Source organism: Aspergillus niger (genome assembly GCF_000002855.4).
Source record: "Aspergillus niger supercontig An12".
Taxonomy (NCBI): Eukaryota; Fungi; Ascomycota; class Eurotiomycetes; order Eurotiales; family Aspergillaceae; genus Aspergillus; species Aspergillus niger.
The window spans coordinates 2,254,506-2,276,144 of record NT_166527.1 but is presented as its reverse complement, the minus strand read 5'-3'; the positions used below and the strand labels follow the sequence as shown (position 1 = coordinate 2,276,144).

The window sequence follows — 21,639 nt, the reverse complement described above, 5'->3', positions numbered from 1 at the left end:
TTTATTGTATATGTCTTGCAACGTTATTCCAGTCTATCAAGTGAAAATTGTCAATCTCTTCTAGCAACGGTTTTCGATTAATGGCTCCAGCTGTTCCATTAGAGTTAGAGCATCCATAGTATTCCAGGAATGCCCTTTTCTTACCAATCCCAATTCCACGAGCCGGTTTCTCTGTCTTTGCCCTTTGCTTTTCTTTATAGCTTTCACTCCATACCATGCAATAATTCCTTCTCTTTATATTTTCCCACTCATCTTTGTTTGTCGAGGATGATTCTGCGGCTGTTGCTGTTGAGTTGTTCCTTTGCTTTTCCCCTTTCTCTTCTCTTCGTTCACCTGCCCTGCCATTTTACCTTTTCTTTTGCTTGTCAGCGTATTATTATCATTGTATATTTGCCTTTGTACACGTATCTTACGATATTCCAACACTAACTTGACTTTATGTATTTTTCGGCTGACTTCACCTGCTCTTAGTAATTAGGTATCAGTAAGAGAGAATGCTTCGATTGAAATCATCCAGTGGGCCTCGTTCCCCTCTCATTAGTGGCAAATATTGATCTTCATCTGTAGACCCTTGTTCGATTATTCATTCAATCATCTAGTTATAGTTCGGCTCCGATTGCTATTTTTATCCTCCTTTCAGCTTTTATTTTGTCGGCGTATTTGTTACCCTCCCGGGACGGCATACTCAACCGGGTGATCCTTTGCTACTATTTCCATCATCAGGTTCAAGTTTTGAACTCAGCTTAAGGGACAAAGTACGAATGTCGAAATCGGATAGATGAGCTTATGAACACGAGAGGTGGCTTGTCCGACGGCAAGGTTGGTGATGTAAAATTAATACCGTCCATGACGATACAACATTAGGGAAGGTATAGAGGGAAGGAAGAAAAACAAAAAACAACAAAAAAAACCCCATGAAAGACGTCATCATCAGTCTGACCGCAGCACCCGCTTGAATGTCTCCAGTGTATGGTCCCAAACCTTACCAGGGAAACTCCTGGCTCGATAATCAGCCATCAATTTCTCCCGGGTTGCATTACTCCCATCGTATTTAAGAATATATGAACCTCCGCCGACTTTGCCAGTTGATGCAGACGCCGTGTCCACCCCTTTGACCAAGGGAACCCCCAGCTGGGATGGATCTTTCGGCGTGGCTGGTGGATAGGCTGCCGACGTCGAGAGAAACAAATTACGCTCGCCACTCTCCTCCGGGGACATTGAAATCGGACGAGAAAGAAAGCTTAGGATGGCGCCGCCGTAATTTCCGAAGGAGGCGTTCATCAATGGAGTCCGTACAATACCCGGGAAGACGTGTAGAAAGCTTACGGTCGGATGGGCGGTGGCTAGATGCTCTATCGCTAGCGAGTTTAAGGTGGCGGCGTATGTGTTTCCTTTCGTAAAACTCCAAGATTTCCTCAGGTCGAAATTGTCTTCCTCCATGGTGCCTTCCTGGCCGCCCGCTAGGATGGATACGACCCTGGCTGGACCGGAAGAGGCACTGAGCAGTGGCATGAGACTCTGCACGAAGCGCATGCGGGAGTAGTAACGAAGGGCATGGTTGTCGTCTAGTCCCTCGTCGGTTTCTGTGTGCGGATCCCCCTGTCAGCACTAGTAAGGTATAGGGGTGTTGGGGTTGGCGCAGTGGCGTTTGAAGCCGTTCCGACTGACCAGGATGAGGCTGTTTCAGCTACGTACCGTTCTTGGAGAGAGATAGGTGACCGGTGGACATGAAGAGGAGATCAATTTGCTTTTCCTTGTCCGTAATTTCCTCACAGGCTTTGTCGACGCTGCGCAGAAGTGAGACATCCGATTGAATGAAGTTATATGATCCGCTTGGATTGGAAGCCCGGAGCTCCTCTAGGACTCTGGAACCGGATGCAGGATTCCGGCCAACCAGGTGGATGGTTGGTTGTTTCACAGCGAGCGCCATCTGCTTGGCTGTTGCTTCTCCTATGCCGCTGGTGCCTCCCACGAAAACGGCGACCATCTTTTGGCGCTGAGCGCCCAGGGCCGTGTTGGACTGACGGACCTGGCTGAGAGTGGGCATGACTAGTTGATTATAGAAGAAGATTATGATGATAAATTAATGCCTTAGGAAGAGGGGGAGGGGGGGGGGGGGACCCTGTCTCATCTTCTATACTTTATAGGTACCTGGTGGTGTGGTGTATGTTGTATGCTGACTGATGACGTGGACCTGACTCACTCGGGCGCGGGTGCTCGGCTTTGACTATTGGGCCGGCTTACGCTGACGTCAAGCAAAAGAGCTTATTAAAGTAGCTGGATGCTTCCTTCGTTATTGTGGCTGTGATCCGAGCAATGCCGGGTGAGAGAGATGATTGCTAATTGACTCGTCTTCCTGGAAACGCCATTGAACTTTAATGGACGGGAAAGGGCTTTTTAGATTAGCAGATGTTTGTGGGCTACGGGACCAGGCTAACGGATCAAGAATCAAAGCCGAATAATCCAGAGATTAAAATAAACGACTCCAGATAAGATCAATTGACATTGAGGGCAGCGAATGAGGACTAGCGGTCGTATTCTCCGGGCAGTTGGTACTATCTAGCGATCTTCAAACAGGGTCCACATCCCGTCCGTAGCGGATGCACTGGGATCAGGCAACATCTCCACTCGTCGTCACAGCAAATCCGACTTCTCCATTGCAATTAGGTTCTGTCAGGGATATTCCATAGTTGAGCTCTCTCAGGCACCTGGCGAGCAATGGCGGCAGTCGGCCCACAAATTTCTTGACAGCCACGGGCATGGATCACGAAGGGGCTGTCCGCTCAATTGGCAGCAGCGATGACTTTTCCATCGAGCTTACAATCTTCCAATTATTCGCACTGATACGGCTAACCCTTTTAGAGTTTCCATCGTCGGGTCATTTGACACCTAATACTAGCTCAAAGGAGCTATGATCGGGTCGGATCGGGCCTAGCTTAACCTATCCAGGTGTGTTGCAGCAAGGCTATCATTTCTCGTGAGCTATCACAGCGGGTGGTCCGGGCACCGACTAGAGCCTAAGCTCCCAGCGGGGAAGTGCATCACAGATAGCAGCCAGATGTAGAGCCGAGCACGAGTTTAGTGCTTGTTAGATGATACTACCAGATAGGCTGTCTCGCGACACCAAGCATTTACTCCAAGTCTCGTTGGCCAGCAGCTGGATGAGCTTTATGTAGCAGAGGTCGCGCGGCTTTGATATGATCCGATGCGCTTCATATATGATAGAATGCTTTTGTTTTGGGCAAGGAGACTAGTTAGGAAGTTCATACTCTTTCTAGTACAGTTTTACTTCCAAAGAAGGTGGAGATTGTGTCTGCGACCTCCACACAAGATATTATTTTCAGGGCTCATTATCCAACAGTGTTGAATTTGACTCCCGGTCGGAACCGCAGCCGGCCTCGACAAGTAGCATAGTCCGCGCCTCGACTCATCCACGTTGTTACTCCTCTACCACGAGCGCAATGCATCCAATACGCCCTTGAAAACTTCATTAGGAGACAGAATGAAGAAGCGTTGCGCTCGCATTTTGTTCGACCTAACAGCGCTACGCAACTCATACCGCATATCCCCGACCGATACCCTGCGTCTGCTGCACACCGATAACACTCCTAGATTTTCACTGATCCCATCGGGATGACACCGTTTTTGTGGTCGTGAAGAATGGCCAATATGTCTTCCCAGGGGAATGTCGATCTGCAGAGGTCAGCTTTCCTTTCACCGGAGATGTCTGGGCACTCACCACCCAGGAAAGAATCTTTGTTGCTCGTTCGGACCGCGGTTCCATACGGCGCTGTTGTACTGTCAGGGGTTGGTTGCGCTACGGAAATGGGGACAGCCATACCGATCAACGGGATGTTGACACCAATCTGTCCAACATTGACACAGCGTTGGAACGTATTTGCATGCTTGCCGCTGGTGGTGAAAATAGAGCATCCGTTACCATCTGCGATCAGGTCAGCAATCCATCCCCTTAAAGCCCGGGTTGCGGGAGACTGACACTTATTTTGGTTTATCAGATCGATCGCTTCCTCAAGAGTGTCCACCTCCATGCAGATGAGCAAAGGCCCAAATATTTCCGCCTGATAGCATTCCATGTAAGTCTGCACATCCCCGAGAATGGTTGGGCCCATGAAGTTGCCATCCGGATAGCCGGGGACCTCAATATCTCGACCGTCCAAAAGAACGGTTGCTCTCTCCTCAACTGCTCGCTGGATCATCTCGCTGACTTTTTCTTTGGCTGTTTTGTCAATCAACGGCCCAATCTTAGATTCCTGATCACCTCCACATCCTACTACCATCGACTGTGCCAGCTCCACCAGCCTAGGAATCCAGTCTCTCGTCGCACCTACAAACACCGCTACGCTCAAGGCCATACAACGCTGACCGGCGGCCCCGAAGGCACTTCCAGCGATCGCAAAAAGCGTCGAGGACATATTAGCATCCTCCAAGACGACCCCATGATTCTTACCACCACACTCGGCTTGTATTCGCTTTCCTGCGGCCCTTGCCAGGTCATGCACCTGCCTAGCTGCTGACTCGGACCCAACGAAACTCACCGCTTGAACCGTCGGCTGGGTCACAAGCATCTGCACTGTGGATGGGCCGCCGTGGAGCACATTGAAGACCCCGGGAGGGAAGCCAGTTTTGATGAATGCCTGCGCTAGTAACGAAGACGTAGTTGGTGTTTTCTCGGATGGTTTTAGGATGACGGTGTTGCCAGTGATAAGCGCGTACGGAAGCGACCACAGGGGAATCATGAAGGGAAAGCTGAATGGAGTGATTGAGACACAGACGCCCTGCCACTGTCTGTTAGTAGCACATCTGTTAGTTCACCGGCACTAGACTCACAACTGGCTCGTAGAAAGTTTGCAGCAATGTTGCATCGCCTCCTAAAAACATGCCAGCCATTTCAGGCCCGATCGAACATGCGGCATGTATGCAGTCCAGACCACGGAAAACCTCCGCGTCTGCATCGGCTAATGTCTTTCCAACTTCTCGAGACAGGCAGGTCACCTAGGATCGTCAGTTCCACTCCTTTGCCTGTCAGCTGTCCCGGCAGCTTACAATCTCAGGAGACATCTGTCTCAATACATCCACCAGCCGCAACAGATGTTCACGCCTCACCTGGAACCCCAGAGCAGCCCATCCAGGCTGGGCATCTTCAGCAGCATCAACAGCCCGCTTTACTTCCTGAAGAGTACTCCCCGGGACCCTGCAAAGTAGACGTTGTGAAACCTGTCCTTCGCTTTAGCACCAATCGCAATAATCTGAGGTTGATCAACCCAAATACCGGATCCAAAACATTCGTCCAATTCTGCGATCTAGACATAACTGATTCATTGTTAATAAACAGATGCGTGATAGTCGGCCCAGCCTGCGACCGCGGCAAGGGTTCATCCCGGTCGGATCCATCACTTTCTTCAACCGGTACAGTTCCAGCACGACTGGATCGGGAACTTAGTGCGTCACGACGGGTCTTATCTCAACAATATCATAAGCGGATTATCGGATAATTGGAGGAAAGCAACCTACATCTGAAATCCGCCGGCGCACACGCCCCGACACCGTGGTACCATCACTAGAAGCGGGCGAGGCTGCGGGGAAGGGCGTGAACCTAGACCGACCCGAGGAAGCGCTTGATGCTCGTGGCATTTTATTGTATGGGGGACTATCTATCTAATCACAAGATAGAGATTATCGAGCTCTGGTGGCGATGATTATCTGGCGATCTGGTAGATACTCGCTGTCTTATCAGACTTGGGGTTGCTGCTTGGCCTGTGCGCGTGTTCACTGATAAGCGAGCTGCTACGTAAATCGCTTGATAAGCGCACAGGCGATGCTGTGTTGGGTATAGTTGCACACCTTGTCTGCGTTTTATGTACAAAGTAATTGGCTGAAGCCTTTAGCCTCATACATGTGTCTACTATCTATATATGAGATTCACCTGTTTATACCCTTAGACCAGACATATAGGCAGAACTATCATTTATCACAGTGTAGGAATGGTATCACGCATGGGAAAAATCGGCCTATGAAGACTGCTCGCCTTTCCAACGCATCGTCATTTCAACAGTGACATTTGTTTTTCCGACTCTGTCGGAAAGACACATGTCAGAATATTGAAATGATGCGTGGAAATAAACAATCATCACAGGGTGCTGAAAAGCTGCATGTTAGTTACCTGAGATTTCTGCTCATCATCCAACCTTCTCCGATTGCACCGAGGATATTGTGTGATACATGAGAACCGTATACATGCTTTCGCCTCATTGGATAGAGCTTGGTACAGTTGAAGAGATCATATCCTCCATTCTCCTACTAACTCGAGCATACTATTTTGATAGTATCCCCATGATATATTTCCTCACTCCAGTCAGCGCGTGAGGGGTGTCCTATCTTAGCCATTTCCACTGCACTTATCAAAGTATGGAACAAAGGTTTATGCCCTTCTATTACAGACGCATCTAGCACTTATATTATTCTTCCTCGACAATAGCGACCGATACAACTCCTGTCCCAGCCAAATACGCAACAAAGATAAGATTAGATTAGATCCTCACCCCGCTTATCTTATCGCCCTTCAGCACCGCAAAACCCCGCGCTTTTTTTCCTTCCGAATTTTCACTCCGCCTTTCTTCACTCGATAGGCGTAAAGCACGCGACTAAAACAGCGCCGGTCGAGACTAAGCCCAAACTTGTTCAATCTATACCATATATCCAGTCCTATCCACGGAGTGGCCCAAATCATCCATCCCATCTCCAATTCCTCACAACACCTCGACTATCACTCCGCCCACGTCCGGCCAATCGAAAAAAAAAATTAGTCCAAAGTTAAATCCACACCATGGAATCTCCTAGCGCAGCCTGGACCGCCAAAATGGACCGTATCACCGTCCTGGAACAAGACCGGTCGCTACTTAATCTAATGACCATCATCCGGGACGTGAATACCAATGATCGGGATTTCTCCGCCGCTGTGGAGAAGGTTGTGCGCCGGTTGATTACGTCCGGTACGTATTACCTTAAATTCAAGCATCTATTAATGTTTGGAACGACGGCTTAAGTGAATGTATAGCATTGGGCCACGTCCCCGCTGAAGAATACACTGTTACTACACCCATCAACAAGCCCTACACCGGAATCCGGTTCACGAAGGGTGTCTGCGGTGTCAGTATCCTCCGTGCTGGAGCTTGCATGGAGCAGGCGCTGCGGGATACTTGGACGTGAGTGTTTCCCTTTCGTACCTGAAGAAGTCTTCAGGCGTCCTAACAGAAATGTGCAGTGGACCGCTTAGTTTCGGTAAGCTGCTCATCCAGCGCGATGAGGAAACGAGCATCGCCAAGATTTATTACTCGAAGCTGCCGGCGGGAATTACGGATGATAGTATGTTTCGTCCCTTAGCAAATGATTTGTTGGTTAGCAGGAAAGGAAAACGCACTAACATTGACCTAGTCGTCCTGCTCCTGGAACCCATGCTCGCGACCGGCGGATCTGTGATCAAGGCTGTGGAGAACCTGACGAGCAATGGCGTTCCTGAGGAATCTATTGTGCTTGTTAATGTGGTGTCGTCGCAGAAGGGACTAGATGTTATCTCTGGAAAGTTTCCGGGTCTGAAGGTTGTTGCTGCGGCGGTTGATGCGGAGTTGACTGCTCAGAAGTAAGTGTGCTAATCATGTCATTTGGGATTGGTCGGTTGCTGACTATGCTATAGCTACATTAGCCCTGGTCTGGGAGACTTCGGTGACAGGTACTATGGAACGACTCATTAGGAATGATGTTGGGTTAGTTTTAGGGTATAGACTGTCTTGTTGGGATGTACAGGTGATTGGCTGGGTCTATGGGTTCCAGGGATTTGTAAGTACTCTTTTTGTTATATAAAGGATGGCTGCTTTGCGTCGATAATATTGAATTTTCTGAGCGGTGCCTGAGTGTATGATGCTGCGTACAAGACTACCTTTCTGAATCGTTTCGTGACTTTGAGTATTTGACCTAGGATATGGACTAGGATCTCTCGATGTCCACAGATGTCTGGAATGCCAACCATCCAAAGCTGGAACCACATGATCAACTAATTTCAAGGATACAAAGGTGAGAGAAGTGCACAGAAAGTACTTCATATCGCCAAACACAAGTTACGAAGGTAAGTCTTAATGATCTTATACATTTCTATTATGAATACAATCTAATCGAATGCAGTCCCATAAAGCCTATCCCCAATATCCCCAACCCCAGGCTGAACATACCCCTTCGCATCTACCTCAGGATCAACCGCACCCACCACAAACCGGCTACCCTCGGGCCACACGGCAGCTGCATGCTCCAAGCCAACCGGAGTAGACAACACAGAAAGGAATGTAACCTTCTCAATTCCCCAATCCCTGACATAATCAAATTAGTAATCTCCTAAAGATCACAATATCTTGGGAACTTACTTCAATATGCTGATGACTGCCGCGGCCGTACCACCCGTGGCAATCAAGGGATCCAGAATATAGGCCTGCTTGATATGCGCCGGCTTCACGGGTAACTTATTGTAATACTCAACCGGCTGCAATGATGCTTGATCTCTGAATATGCCCATGTGATAGACGGTCGTAGATACATCTTCAGGAACATTGTCCACGAAGCCATCGAACATGGCTAGACCAGAGCGGAGCACCACGATGATAGCTATCGTTTCGTCCTTGGGTGCGTCGATGTGGAGGCTCTTTGTTATAGTTGCTGTCATGTCGCGCACTAGGCTGCGCACTTTGGAGGGCTTGAGAGATCGATCCCTGAGTTGTGAGAGAAGGGATGTGAAAGTGTCATTTTTCGGTTGGTCAACATTGGCGGGTAGTGCGACGGTCATGATGGATACAGTGGGTTGGTATTGCGGTATTGAGAAGAGAAATGAATGGGAATGTACGCTTAAGCTGGAATGTAGTGGATGATGTTCGGCTATAAATACATTGGCCCTGGCAAGATATAGAACGATATGATTACCGTGGCATCCTCCGATCTCATACTGTTGTTGTTCGCATCTTCACAAGGCGGTTATCGTCGCTGGTATCAGATAAGATACCGTATCAGCCGAGGCGATAAGCGCCTTCCCCGCTTTGTTGTGCTCATCCCCTCATTCAGTGTAACATTCTTAGTAGACAACACATCTGTCTTCTCTTTGTATCGAAGAAAGACCTTCTATCGCATATTCTCAGCTTGAAATATCTTCATACCAAGAAAGCACGATGGATTCCAGCACCCGACACTTGCTTCGTTTAGAAGCCGTACGCGAGAGAGCTAACATTGTCTTCTGCCTCGCTGAACAAGGAAAGCTGCACCACTACGACTACCACCCTGAGCGGCTCGATGCGACTGTCGACTACGTTGCAGGCATAATCCAGGTATATACCCTCATATATGTCCACGAAAAACCACTGACCATCGATCAGCGCGACTTCGGCCCGGACCGCTACGACCAAATCCCTCCCCACGGCCGCTGGCAGCACTTCGACGTAGGCGGAGTGCCTCGAATCCAGAAACTGATCGAGCGATGGGATGCATCTGGATATGATGATAAAGAGAAAGTTAGAAGTCAGTTGGATCTATTCTTTGTCTCCGTTCTTCTCGATGCCGGTGCGGGAGACACTTGGCGTTATGTGGAGAAAGAGACCGGGGCCATGTTCAACCGCAGTGAGGGTATCGCGGTCGCATCGCTGTATATGTTCTTGAATGGTGACTTTGCCAACAAGGACTCGGAAAGGAAGGATGTTGTGCATGGTACGTGCTGTTTACGCCGTTGACAGGCAGAAGGCGTTACTCACTATGAACAGGAGAGGCTCTGCGAACTCTTAGCGTGGACAAACTCCTTCGCGGCTTTCAAGTCGATGATTCCAGCAACCCACTTCTTGGAGCTTCTGCTCGGGTCCAGATCCTCCAGAAACTGGGCGAGTCGCTGAGAAATCTCCCGGAGATTTTTGGGCCGTCCGGCCGTCCTGGGCAAATCGCAGGTCAGTTAACAGTCGACGCAATTGATTACCCAGCAACTAATCTAATTTGTAGACTACCTCCTGGCGACGAGCAAAGGGTCCCTAGACTACTCGGTTCTTTGGGACGTCCTACAGAAAACCCTCATCCCCATCTGGCCATCCGACCGCACCAAAGTGAACGGTTACCCTATCGGCGACGCCTGGCCACTCGCCGTGCTTGCAGAGCACTCACTATCCTCGGCTACAGACGGTATTCAACCCTTCCACAAGCTGACACAATGGCTTGCATACTCCCTCAAAGTCCCATTTGAGCGACTTCTCTCCCTGGAGTGGCAGAACGCAGAGCTAGGAACCGGACTTCCGGAGTATCGCAACGGTGGCTTGTTCATAGATATGGGCGTGTTGACGCTTAAGCCTGAGGCACAGGAGCGGGGACTACGCACGTCTGGAGGAAACCTTCCGTGTTTTGCAGTCGGAGACGGCGAAATCGTAGAGTGGCGGGCCATGACTGTTGCTTTGCTTGATAAGCTACATGAACGGATATTGCAGAGCGGGAAGTTCGGGGATATCCAGTTGTCATTGCCGCAGATGTTGGAGGCGGGATCATGGAAGGCGGGCAGGGAGCTGGCGGCGAAGAACAGGCCTGAGACAAAGTCGAGTCCGATTTTGAATTCTGGAGATGGTACTTTATTCTAGATGCTAGGCCGATAGTACAATAAGAGTGCTGTTCTCTTACTATATGCTGGTATTGTAGCTCCTGTACTGCATAGATTTCAGATATCCCTCAGAAACACTCCACCTTCGCTTTGAATACATCAAAACATTACTGAACTTTCCCAGCTAACTAGCTGTACAATATTAATTCTGACTCTGGCAATATACAAGCCATAGTGTTGTGGGAGATGCAGATAGCGCCAGAGATAAGATTAGACAAGATAAGTCTCAGCCATCGCTTATCGGGCCCTCTGATTGGCTATCGGCGGCAGCCAGGGTCTATCATCGAGAGATCAATCGTATCTGAGCTATCTGAGCTACTCCATCGTGGGGATGCTGATAGCTCTGCCCAGCTGTCCCCAGATAGTCAGAAAGCGGAAACACCCTATCGTTCAATCATCTCAGAACTTCATTTATGCGAGAGAACCTTTGAGCACAGGTCGACATATAAACCCATCGCTCCCCTTCAACAACTCTCAATCATCACGTCTCGTACACCATTCTCTTCAACTAACTCCCTCATCGTTTCCTCCACACCACACACCCACCATGCCAACAGCAACACAAGAACCCCCCTCCAAAGTGGACTCCTACAGCAACCGCATCGTCGTACGCTTCCCCTCCTCTCCTCCCACCCCAACTCCAACCAATTTAATTGAATAACTAACTCCACCACAGCTAACAACCTACCCCTCCCAAAGCGTCGCCAACCCCATCCCCCTAACTTGGGGTTCCTCCACACCCGAAACCCGCGGTCCCGTCATCGTCTCCCGCAGCAAAAACACCCTCAGCAAGCGCAACGCGATCGGCGCCCACGGCGGCAGCTACTCATTCTACACCGCGCTCGCCATCGCCTCAGGGGACCTCGAGCCCGACTTCCGCCCAAACTTCCTCAACACGCAGCCGACATTCAACTTTCCTTACCAAGATGCATGGGGCGACAAGAGCAAGATCGTCTCAATGGACCCATTCGGACACGATATCGTCAAACACTACGGGAAGTATCTAGAAGAGGGGATAGACGTACGGCCAACCATCGCTGTGACGCGAGCGACGATGCGTGTCTCCGAGATCACGGATGCGATTGCGCGGGGAAGAGTCCCTATCGATGGGAACATCGTTCTCAATTCAGGCGGAGACGTCAAGGTTACCAAAGTAGCCGTGGAACCGGTGTGGTATCTCCCCGGTGTGGCTGATCGATTCGGCGTATCGGAGAAGGATCTCCGACGGGCGTTGTTCGAACATACGGGGGGCAGTTATCCCGAGTTGATTACGAGACCTGATATGAAGGTGTTCCTTCCGCCGATTGGCGGACTGACGGTTTATATCTTTGGGTCTCCCGAACGGGTATCTGATCCGGAGATGCGGCTGGCGCTGCGCATTCACGATGAGTGTAATGGGTCGGATGTGTTTCAGTCGGATATCTGTACGTGTCGGCCGTATCTTACCTTTGGTATTGAGGAGGCGATTAAGGAGGCGCAGGGAGGTGGGAGTGGAGTGGTGATTTATTTCCGCAAGGAGGGGCGGGCCCTGGGTGAGGTGGTTAAGTATTTGGTGTATAATTCGAGGAAGAGGGGTGGAGATACCGCGGATAAGTATTTTCAGAGGACGGAGAATATTGCTGGGACTAAGGATGTGAGTATTCTTTCTTCTGATAGGGGAGGTGTTAGTGGTGGAGTGGGTGATGCTAATGCTGTTGTAGATGCGGTTTCAGGCGTTGATGCCGGATATTCTGCATTGGTTGGGCATTACAAAGATCGATCGCATGCTGTCCATGTCGAATATGAAGCATGATGCGATTGTCGAGCAGGGGATACCGATCTATGAACGGGTTCCTATTCCGGATGGTGAGTTGGCTTGCTCTTGCCGATCAGAAGGTTTGTGGCTAACTGGGTTAGATATGATTCCGGAAGATTCGCGGGTAGAGATCGACGCAAAGATTCACTCTGGGTACTTCTCGGCTGGGAAAGAGATCACAGAAGAAGACCTCAAGCAAGTTAAGGGACGGGGCTGGGAGTCTTGGGAGGATGTAACGGTGAGTGAGTACAAACCTGTGAAGGAAACCATGACAGCTGACATGTCGTTTAGCATTGATTAGAATTATTGTGTACTGCTTAATATAGATATCTCATGAATGTGATCGTATTATTTTGAGTTTCGGCGATTCGCCACGTGTTCTCGATGCCCTAAAATGATACATCAGAGCGACAATAAGAAACGTAGACTACAAGGAACTGGGGCATAGTAGATGATTAGATGTATATAATGAGCGATAAACACAGTCATAATAAGTGTAAGCATAGGTAGTTTGTCATTGCAAGTCGGGGAAATTACACAAATAGCGGAGCAATGATTGGTCAAAAGGGTCCGCATGAGAGCAATGCTGCAGAAAATCGAGCCGTGTACCCGAGATACGAAAAGCAAATATAATGCAGTCAGGCAGACATACATACATATGGACAGAATCGAACTCGTCGCGAGTATCCTGAATCTGAGCCACGCCAGTGCTTAACCGAGCTTATTCATTACATTAGCACCAGCATAAATTGCTTGCGCTGGCCTCCAACCGAGGTTGGGTCCAAGCCTCCCGAGACCCAGGCGTGCCGATATCCGATCTCACCACTCCCGGGATTTTGAACATGGACGCAACACAAGCAAAACTGGGTATCAGATAATGCCAGGCTCGTATGTAGTATGGAATGTCTTTTGCAGTATACGGCACGGAGTCCTTCTTATTGATAAATTCATGGCTAAAAGCATGTTTTGTCAGGTTTTTTTGGTGAGTGGCAACTCGGAGTTCCAACAGCAGAGTGGGTCGGGATGCCACACGGAATGCTCCGTTTTTTTAGCGTCATTTCTTTAGTCTGTGGTTTCAGCGCAGGCGATAGAATTTTAGTGATAAATGAGTGGTCGGCCGCATTCATTCTGCTTATCGGTGTTATTTTGCTCACTGGCTTGCCATGTGCACTGTCGTTCGTTGTTGATACCCTTTTAATATTCCTGGCTGCGCCAGGCCCTATACCTCATGAGAAACACGCTTCAAAAAGCTTCACCATATTAAAGTAATAGAAAAGATTCACATTAAGCCATCTACCAAATGGAGGACACCCTCACAAAAGGACCCCTCCCACCAGGGGTATACCGGTCCAAAATCCCCTTCTGGCGCCTCCTCACCGACCAAGCAGCCATCACACAAGAAGTCCTGGAATACGACTTCCCCGGCAACGGGACCGAAGACGACCCGTATGTGGTGTCTTGGATCCCGAACGACAACCGCAACCCGATGCTCTTCGGCCTGGGCCGCAAAGTCGCCATCACTCTCATAGTAGCCTCCTGCACGCTGACTGTCTCCCTCACCTCCTCTGTATACAGCGGCAGTGTCAGCGAAATCACCGCCTACTTCAATGTCAGTGATGAAGTCGCGACAATCGGTCTTTCTCTCTTCGTTCTCGGCTTCGCCGTCGGTCCCCTCCTCTGGGCCCCCTTCAGCGAAGTCTTCGGCCGCCAACTCCCCTTCTTCTTCAGCTGCATGGGCATGGCCGCTTTCTCAGCCGGCTGCGCCGGCGCCCAGAACATCTGGACGCTGTGCATTCTGCGGTTCTTCGCCGGCGCGTTTGGTTCCGCTCCTTTCACGAACGCAGGCGGTACCATCTCCGATATGTTCGCGGCACGTCAGCGCGGTCTAGCACTGAGTTTGTACGCCGCTGCGCCGTTCCTCGGCCCCGCGATCGGACCCATCATCGGTGGATTCCTGGGCATGCGCGCTGGATGGCGCTGGGTGGAGGGGTTCCTGGCTGCGTTGGCTGGGTTTATCTGGCTGCTCATGGCAATATCTATCCCTGAGACGTATGCGCCGCGGCTGCTGCGACTCCGCGCGGACAGGCTCTCGCAGCTGACGGGACGGGTCTATCGGAGTAAGGTTGAGCTAGATAAGGGGACGGTTTCCTTGCCGAGGTTGTTGAAGACGACGATGTCTCGGCCATGGGTGTTGCTGTTCCGTGAGCCGATTGTGCTACTGTTCGCACTATACATTGCTATTGTGTATGGGACGCTGTACATGTTCTTCGCTGCGTTCCCGATTGTGTATGAGGATGTGCGCGGGTGGAATCCCGGTGTGGGCGGGTTGGCCTTCCTGGGAATTGCGGTAGGGATGATACTGGGGTGTGCGTGCACCATCCCCGCCAATCTGCATTACATCAAGGTGCAGGAAAAACATGGAGGGTTTGCGCCGCCGGAGACCAGACTTATCCAGTGCATGCCAGGGGCGTTGGCGATCCCGATCAGCCAGTTCTGGTTCGCGTGGACGGATTATCCCTCCATCCATTGGATCGTCAGCATCATTGCTACCGCGCCGTTCGGGTTCGGGGTTATTTTGATTTACCTCGGCGTTATTATTATCTTATTGATTCGTACACCATCTATGCGGCGTCTGTGTTGGCGGCGAATACGGTGCTGCGGTCGATCTTTGGTGCGGTTTTCCCCATCATTGCGCCGTATATGTATGACGGGGTGGGCATTCATTGGGCGCCGTCGATCCCGGCGTTTCTCTCGCTGTTGTGTATGCCTGCGCCGTTTTTGTTTTACAAGTATGGTGCGATGATCCGGACGCATTGCAAGTATTCTGCCGAGTCGGATCGCTATATGCGGAAGTTGCAGGAAAACGCGAAGCGCAAGTCGGAGGTGGTGGAAAAGGAGAGGCCCGTCAAGGATGAGCCGATGGTGCCGGCGGATGGGGAGCCGGGCATGTCGCAGGCCGCAGAGCAGAAGTGAGTAAATAGACATACATAGACTTAGAGTATATAGAGACTTTAGATACCATAATGTGAGATTTCAGTTGCATGCATATTGTCGCGATGCTTGGTGCAGCCAGGGAGGAAGGTTATTGGACTTATTGACTGCCAGCCGCGTGAATCTCATTGACTTCACGCAACGTAGGATAAGTCAGCTCTGTCAAGTTGCTTCGCCTCTCGGGTCAGCTGAGTCCCCTGTATACCATCATGATGTGTACATAATACCTTTGGGCTCACTTCCTATCCAGATGATCAAATTGGATCCTGTAAACACCGCTATCGCTGATAATGATAAGTGCCGTCAGTCACATCTAGTCACTGAATCCTAATTTCAAATTGTGTCATGACAGAACTCACCAGTCGGCTTTAGCCCAACAACTGACGATCATCTTCCTATCACACTGACATGAAAGCCCTATCCTGTCAACCCAGACCAAACAATCCGCTTATCGAACTCTAAATCACCACCATCGACTTCAGTCCCGCTCAACGAAGCTTCTCCGCGATAAGCATCCCCCAACAAGTAGCCACGAGAACAATGGCCATGATAGATCAACACAATAGTGTCATTGATGGAGTCACTCGCAGGCATGATGATCCCCACTCGGTCAATGAACAGATGTTCCCCGGCAATTGAGATGATAAGTTCATCGGGGATGCAGGGATATCCTGGATTCATCCACCATAGACACCAATCAACTAGCCAATAACCACACTACACCCTCTCGGCTAGTCACAACAATATTCACCCCTTGATTGGCAGCTGAGATCACCGCGGAGATGTCGACATGCCCGTCTCAGTCCTGATAAGATGCGAAGCTGTGACTCGTCCGGGCCCGTCTTGGCAAGAACCCCAGCGGGACCCTCGACATGCTGGGGCTGAACTCTATTCAGCCTGAATCTGAGGATTCGAATGTCGATCCGATAAGAAGTATACCAGCTATGTGATTGGTTCTGGGTGTTTGTTTTCTTCCCTCCACAGGGCTACAGTGCTGTATATAGGGCTGTCTTGTCTTCACTCGCCCCTACTACACGCCCGCTCACCCACTGCACATCTATAGATACCCTCAACATGTCTCTCAGTATAGACGCATACACCCCCACCGAAGTAATCAACCTCGTCGCCTGAGCAGGCATTGCCAAAGGCAATACCCGCCTCGACAAAGTCTTCCTCAGCTCCGTCTCCGCAGGATGTCTACTTGCCTTGGCGTGCGGAACCGCCCTCAGCACAAACACAAGTACCTGGTTCCAGGAGAATGCGCCGGGGTTGATTCGCACCATTAGCGCGCTGGTCTTTCCGTATGGATTGTGCATGATTATCTTAACCGGGGCGGATTTGTGCACAGGGTCATTTATGGTATACCCCCCTCCCCTTTACTCCACTCCAACTGTGGATAATGTAGTACTAATATACCCAGTTCACAACGGTCGCAGCCCTACAGCGCCAACTCCCCTGGTGGAAGATGCTCCTCCACTGGTTCATCACATTTTGGGGAAACCTATGTGGATCGCTATTTGTCGTGGCGATTATCTTCGGCTGTATTCTCTCCCCCCTTCTCCACACCCACACCCTAACCTAAAATCCTAACAATTGCACAGACGGCGAAGTTTTCTCCACAGACCCCTACAAAAGCGAAGTCATCTCCTTCGCCACCAAAAAGCAAGTCACTCCGCACTTCCAACAAATCTTCCTCCGCGGCATCGGATGCAACTGGCTCGTTTGTCTCGCCTGTTTCTTCGGTCTACAGGGTCGTGACCTCGCGTCTAAGATCATGGGCATCTGGTGGCCGATCTTCGCGTTCGTATCGCTGGGATTCGATCACGTCGTCGCGAACATGACCTTCATTCCGCTGGCTATCTGGCTGGATGCGCCGGACATTACGGTGGGGTTGTACGTGTGGAAGGGGATTATCCCGACGTTGTTGGGGAATATTGTCGGGGGTGGGCTTTTTGTAGGAACGTACTACTGGTACATGTATCTCTTGCAAGGGGAGAGTATCACTGTAGCTGGGTTGCGCAGACAGGGCATGGCTACTTCGGCGACAGCGACGCCGGCCACGGCGGGTGGGAAGGATGATGTTGAGGCGACTGCCGGGGCGATTTAGTTCGTGAGTGAGCAATCCCCTTGCGTAGGGGGTATATGATGTGTCAGATGAATGGTTGTGATGGTACTGGTGGTGTTGATAACAATAGTAATTGCTAATTCTATAAGCTTATGTGTCTGCCTTACGGGCACATCAGGGATTGACCAATCAGTGTAAGGTCAATATACGCCAGGGCCAATCTTAGCCCGCATCGTATACTTGCTAGCTATGTAGTATCCTTGCTGGTGATCAGGCATCCATCTTGTCTTTATAATATATCTACCTCTCTTTTTCTTTCACTTGATTGTCCATCTATCCTCAACCATTCAACTAAAATCCTACATCATGACACACCTCAAACTAGAAACAGCATCACCCCCTCCCCTCCCCCCTCGACCACCACTTCAACCCAACCCCTCCAAAACAACAACATCCATCATCCTCCCCAAACCAATCGTCATCCCGCGTACGCTTCCCCCCCTCCCCCATCCCCTTCACCACCACCCACTAACAACCCCCCAGAAACCTCAACCACAATTCACGGCCCCTCCTACCGCCCCTTCCACCTCGCCCACTCCCCTACCCTCTCCCCCCTCCTTCCAACCCCGACATTCCTCACCTTCCTCAACCACCTAAACCACGTCTGGCTGGCAAACCCCTACCTCCAAGCCCTCAGCGCCACCTCCAACATCCTCGGCTTCATTCCCTCGCTCGAGGCACAGCTCGCGGCACTAGGGATGCAAGTTGCTGCCGAACTGGGGACGATTACTGTCTCGAAGCTCCGGACGAAGATGTTTCTGAGGGAAGCGAATGAGACGGTGTTTGGGCCTGTGGGGTTGAGGGTGAGGGTTTTGGGGACGGAGGGGTTACTTCGTGTTTTGGGGGTGGAGGGGGATAGGTTGGGGTTAGGAGAGGTGTTTGATTATGATTTTGAGCAGGGAAGTAGTAAGAGTGAGGGTGGGGGCGGGTTTGATCCGGTGAGGAGAAGGATGGATGCGCTTAGGGAGTATGTGGCGCCGGTGGTGTTTGTGGATGATATGGCAGTAGGGAATGGGGGAGGGGGAGATTGGGTGCGGAAGGTGGCATGGAAACAAGAGGAGTGGTTTACGCAAAGGCAGAATCGGGTGCTTGTGCGCAGACATAGACGTGCTGTTCGGGGTATTGGGGAGGCGGAGGTTGCGGAGAAGGAGTTGCTTGTGAAGATGGAGGAGGTGGAAGCGGAGATGATGGCAGTTAAGGGGAGAGCTGTGGAGAGGTTGTCTGGCCCGTTGGGAGAGTCACTCCTGGGACGGGGGATTGTGCAGGATGATCTGGAGAAGGGGTTGAAGCAGCTGCAACGCAAGATGGAGAAGTTGGGTAGGGAGCGCGAGAAGGGAGTGACGAAGCGGTTGCAGCAGAGTGAGCGGACCTTTCAGCGGGTAAGGAAGAGAGAGGCGAAGATTGCGCAAAAAGTCATGTGGGTGGTTGTTACAGCGGATGATGGAGTGGAATATTCTACTAGTCTATCTGATGAGGATGATTGATATTATACAAGGGTGGTGCAGCGCTACAGCACGTAGCGGAAGAACGGGTTCTGCTTGTCCGTCAGATCTTGGAACGCCAGCTTGTCGCGCTGGCTCTCGTCCAGATCCATGGCATCGCGACGCCGGTTCTCCCGCCACAAGAGAACGTATAGCGCTACCGCGGCCGCGATGGTGATGCAGTAGCAGATCACCATGCCCTCCCACAGCTCCGGGTAGTGCTGGTCGACGGTCTTGCTGTTCACCAGCTGCGGCCCGATGATGTTACCCACAGTGTAGGCGACAAACACGGTGGCCGCCATGACGGTTTTCTTGGTCGCACCGGCTACGTTGCTGGCACCGAGGGTGATGATAAGGCTGACAACAGGTCCGAAGAAGCCGGTGATGGCGTATCCGGCAACTGGAACTGCCGGGTGGTATCCCCAGTCGGACTTCCAGATCATCACGCAGCCGGCGATGACGGGGAGACAGCAGGCGATGAGCATGGGAATGCGCGTGTTAGGAACGCGCATGCCGATGTAACCGCAGAGGGGGATGAAGATGACGCAGACCCCACCCACTGGGAATTGGAACAGAATGGAGTCGAGGGTGTTGTAGCCAAAGGTTGACACGATCAGGGGGCCGAATCCGGAAATGGCGCCGTTAATAGTATACCTAGGATGCATTAGATTTTAGCAATGCTTGTCGGGTTTGCGGGATTACTCACGCTGCAGCCATCATAATAGCAATCAAATACAATTTGATGTCCAGGAATGCCTCCACAATTTGATCTTTCTTGATCACCTGGCAGCGCACACCAGTCTGTCCCCGACGCAGGCGCTCCACGGCCACTACTCTTTCCTCATGGGTCAGAAACCACGCCTCGACGGGCGAATTGGGCATGGCACAGCACCAGATCCCGAATAGAAAAGTCAGCACACCGGCGAAAATGTAGATATACTGCCAAGGCCTAAGGCTGCCAGAATCGATCTGTCCAAACGCATAGTTGAGCGCACTTCCGATAATGGTGAACCACCCGGTACCGGAGAACCACCAGGCCTGGCGCAGACTCTGCTCGTCTTGGGTATAGTAACCACTGACGACAGTCATGAAGCCGGTAGGGATGACACTCTCCACGAAGCCTATATAATCAGTCAACTATGTCATGTAAATGTAGAGCAGGGAAAATACCCAGAAAAAACCGCTGCACAAACAACCCCCGCCACGAGGTGACTCCCGCCGTAGCAGCACAGGTAATGGCCCACAGCATGACGACCGGCCCCAAGACGTGCTGGATACGAAACCGCTGCAGCACAAAGGTCATGGGGTACAACCCGGCCATCATACCAAAGTAGAAGATGGAGGTGGCCCAGCTGAGACGGGAGGTATCTTTGGTGGCAGGCGATGTGGAGTAATCCATGACCTGCAGTTGCAAATCGGTTGTCATGCCGAACAGTGATGCGCTGCCAAGAATGGCCTACAAATAGTAGCTTCTAGTCAATAGGTTGAAGACATATCAAGTTGGAGCGTGCTCATGACGAACCTTATCCCAGTAAACAAATCCATATCCTACAATGTTATAAGTCAACAATATGCCAATTTATCCAATTCCAACGATCACCTCGCACGAAAAACAAACACCAAACACGCAAATGAAGAAGATAAATATAACGAACCAATTAACATAGCAGGCATGAAAAAAGCATCAATCTTGCGCACCACCCTCTTCTCCACGGCGGGGTCAATCTCCCCCGCTTCTTCACTGACTATGGCCCAGGCGACATCTTTATCCGTGGGAGCAGTCGCAGACGCAGCTATTGTCTGCGATTCGGCCTGAATCATGATTCCAGAGGGCGACTATGCAGCTGGGGGATGCAGAGGTGGTGAGTGAAAATTTCGATGGCGGGATGAAAAGACGCGTAGATCCTGGCCATGGTGGGTTTGGTTGATTAGATTGTTTGGCCCGCGTGGGTTTAATTTTTAAGCTTTCGGGTATTTCAATGCCGTTGTCTCTGTCTGTCTGTCCGGCATTGGGGGATTGTGACGGATGAGTGCAACATCAGGATTCGAGATGGAGGATTATCGATTCAGATGACTGGATTGATGCTTATTGTTTGCTTCCTTGGATGTTGATTTATGATGCTGAATACTACTTTACTTAGTATTGTGGCTCTCTGTTCCTGCTGAGGCAAGAGCAGCATACGGAGCAGAGAGAGAATGCTGACGGAGGACTGTGCTCCGTGCGCACAATAAGGTTTGTTGACAGGTGCTGGCCACCATCTACTGTTTTGCCCCAACAGAATTGGTCAACTGGTGAGTTTAGTAGGATCATGGACATCCTTGCGAAGTGAACAGTGGTATACGTTGTTTCATGATGCCTAGTATTGATTATGCAGTGCTACCTACAGCATTACATAGTAGATTGACCAATAAAATCGGATGGTAAAAAGTAGTGGGCAGCAAGGTTCATTTCCCAAGGGGCATGGGATATATATAAATGTATATATACTACCGAAAACTGACAATGTTTCCGTATTACAGGTGCATCACTCGAGTGGAGGCATATGACTAGAGAAAACACCGGCTT

At 50.6% G+C, this 21,639-nt stretch overlaps 12 protein-coding genes across 12 annotated transcripts; 7 read left to right on the top strand and 5 right to left on the bottom strand.

The window, feature by feature from the left end:
* Positions 1-930: 930 nt before the first annotated feature.
* An12g09700 (uncharacterized protein) lies at positions 931-2,047 on the bottom strand (the record flags this gene model as incomplete). Its single annotated transcript, XM_001395986.3, has 2 exons — positions 931-1,583; positions 1,696-2,047. The coding sequence occupies 2 exons, from the start codon at positions 2,045-2,047 to the stop codon at positions 931-933; spliced, it is 1,005 nt and encodes a 334-aa protein (XP_001396023.1).
* Positions 2,048-2,759: 712 nt separating this feature from the next.
* Positions 2,760-3,064, top strand: An12g09690 (hypothetical protein; the record flags this gene model as incomplete). Its single annotated transcript, XM_059743679.1, has 2 exons — positions 2,760-2,877; positions 2,961-3,064. The coding sequence occupies 2 exons, from the start codon at positions 2,760-2,762 to the stop codon at positions 3,062-3,064; spliced, it is 222 nt and encodes a 73-aa protein (XP_059606979.1).
* A 544-nt stretch (positions 3,065-3,608) lies between these two features.
* On the bottom strand, positions 3,609-5,652 carry An12g09680 (uncharacterized protein; the record flags this gene model as incomplete). Its single annotated transcript, XM_059743678.1, has 6 exons — positions 3,609-3,943; positions 3,998-4,796; positions 4,849-5,013; positions 5,065-5,235; positions 5,291-5,476; positions 5,533-5,652. The coding sequence occupies 6 exons, from the start codon at positions 5,650-5,652 to the stop codon at positions 3,609-3,611; spliced, it is 1,776 nt and encodes a 591-aa protein (XP_059606978.1).
* Positions 5,653-6,844: 1,192 nt separating this feature from the next.
* Positions 6,845-7,769, top strand: An12g09670 (uncharacterized protein; the record flags this gene model as incomplete). Its single annotated transcript, XM_001395983.1, has 5 exons — positions 6,845-7,010; positions 7,076-7,223; positions 7,283-7,383; positions 7,453-7,657; positions 7,712-7,769. The coding sequence occupies 5 exons, from the start codon at positions 6,845-6,847 to the stop codon at positions 7,767-7,769; spliced, it is 678 nt and encodes a 225-aa protein (XP_001396020.1).
* A 413-nt stretch (positions 7,770-8,182) lies between these two features.
* On the bottom strand, positions 8,183-8,848 carry An12g09660 (uncharacterized protein; the record flags this gene model as incomplete). Its single annotated transcript, XM_001395982.1, has 2 exons — positions 8,183-8,378; positions 8,433-8,848. 2 exons carry the CDS (start codon positions 8,846-8,848, stop codon positions 8,183-8,185), a joined length of 612 nt encoding a protein of 203 aa, XP_001396019.1.
* A 376-nt stretch (positions 8,849-9,224) lies between these two features.
* On the top strand, positions 9,225-10,661 carry An12g09650 (uncharacterized protein; the record flags this gene model as incomplete). The annotated part of the gene is made up of 4 exons (XM_001395981.1): positions 9,225-9,380; positions 9,429-9,756; positions 9,810-9,986; positions 10,039-10,661. The coding sequence occupies 4 exons, from the start codon at positions 9,225-9,227 to the stop codon at positions 10,659-10,661; spliced, it is 1,284 nt and encodes a 427-aa protein (XP_001396018.1).
* A 567-nt stretch (positions 10,662-11,228) lies between these two features.
* Positions 11,229-12,874, top strand: An12g09640 (uncharacterized protein; the record flags this gene model as incomplete). Its single annotated transcript, XM_059743677.1, has 5 exons — positions 11,229-11,288; positions 11,358-12,314; positions 12,382-12,526; positions 12,578-12,714; positions 12,803-12,874. The coding sequence occupies 5 exons, from the start codon at positions 11,229-11,231 to the stop codon at positions 12,872-12,874; spliced, it is 1,371 nt and encodes a 456-aa protein (XP_059606977.1).
* Positions 12,875-13,776: 902 nt separating this feature from the next.
* An12g09630 (uncharacterized protein) lies at positions 13,777-15,798 on the top strand (the record flags this gene model as incomplete). The annotated part of the gene is given in 2 exon segments (XM_059743675.1): positions 13,777-15,445; positions 15,492-15,798. Coding segments are annotated over 2 exon segments (1,976 nt in total), but the record flags the coding sequence as incomplete, so codon positions are not given.
* An 86-nt stretch (positions 15,799-15,884) lies between these two features.
* An12g09620 (hypothetical protein) lies at positions 15,885-16,750 on the bottom strand (the record flags this gene model as incomplete). Its single annotated transcript, XM_059743674.1, has 3 exons — positions 15,885-16,138; positions 16,219-16,364; positions 16,458-16,750. 3 exons carry the CDS (start codon positions 16,748-16,750, stop codon positions 15,885-15,887), a joined length of 693 nt encoding a protein of 230 aa, XP_059606975.1.
* Positions 16,751-17,304: 554 nt separating this feature from the next.
* An12g09610 (uncharacterized protein) lies at positions 17,305-19,681 on the top strand (the record flags this gene model as incomplete). The annotated part of the gene is made up of 6 exons (XM_059743673.1): positions 17,305-17,360; positions 17,490-17,573; positions 17,682-17,726; positions 17,918-19,009; positions 19,098-19,222; positions 19,263-19,681. 6 exons carry the CDS (start codon positions 17,305-17,307, stop codon positions 19,679-19,681), a joined length of 1,821 nt encoding a protein of 606 aa, XP_059606974.1.
* A 94-nt stretch (positions 19,682-19,775) lies between these two features.
* On the bottom strand, positions 19,776-20,894 carry An12g09600 (uncharacterized protein; the record flags this gene model as incomplete). Its single annotated transcript, XM_001395976.3, has 4 exons — positions 19,776-20,194; positions 20,244-20,529; positions 20,596-20,621; positions 20,729-20,894. 4 exons carry the CDS (start codon positions 20,892-20,894, stop codon positions 19,776-19,778), a joined length of 897 nt encoding a protein of 298 aa, XP_001396013.3.
* Positions 20,895-20,911: 17 nt separating this feature from the next.
* On the top strand, positions 20,912-21,403 carry An12g09590 (hypothetical protein; the record flags this gene model as incomplete). The annotated part of the gene is made up of 3 exons (XM_059743672.1): positions 20,912-20,991; positions 21,116-21,164; positions 21,248-21,403. 3 exons carry the CDS (start codon positions 20,912-20,914, stop codon positions 21,401-21,403), a joined length of 285 nt encoding a protein of 94 aa, XP_059606973.1.
* Between the last annotated feature and the right edge of the window lie 236 nt (positions 21,404-21,639).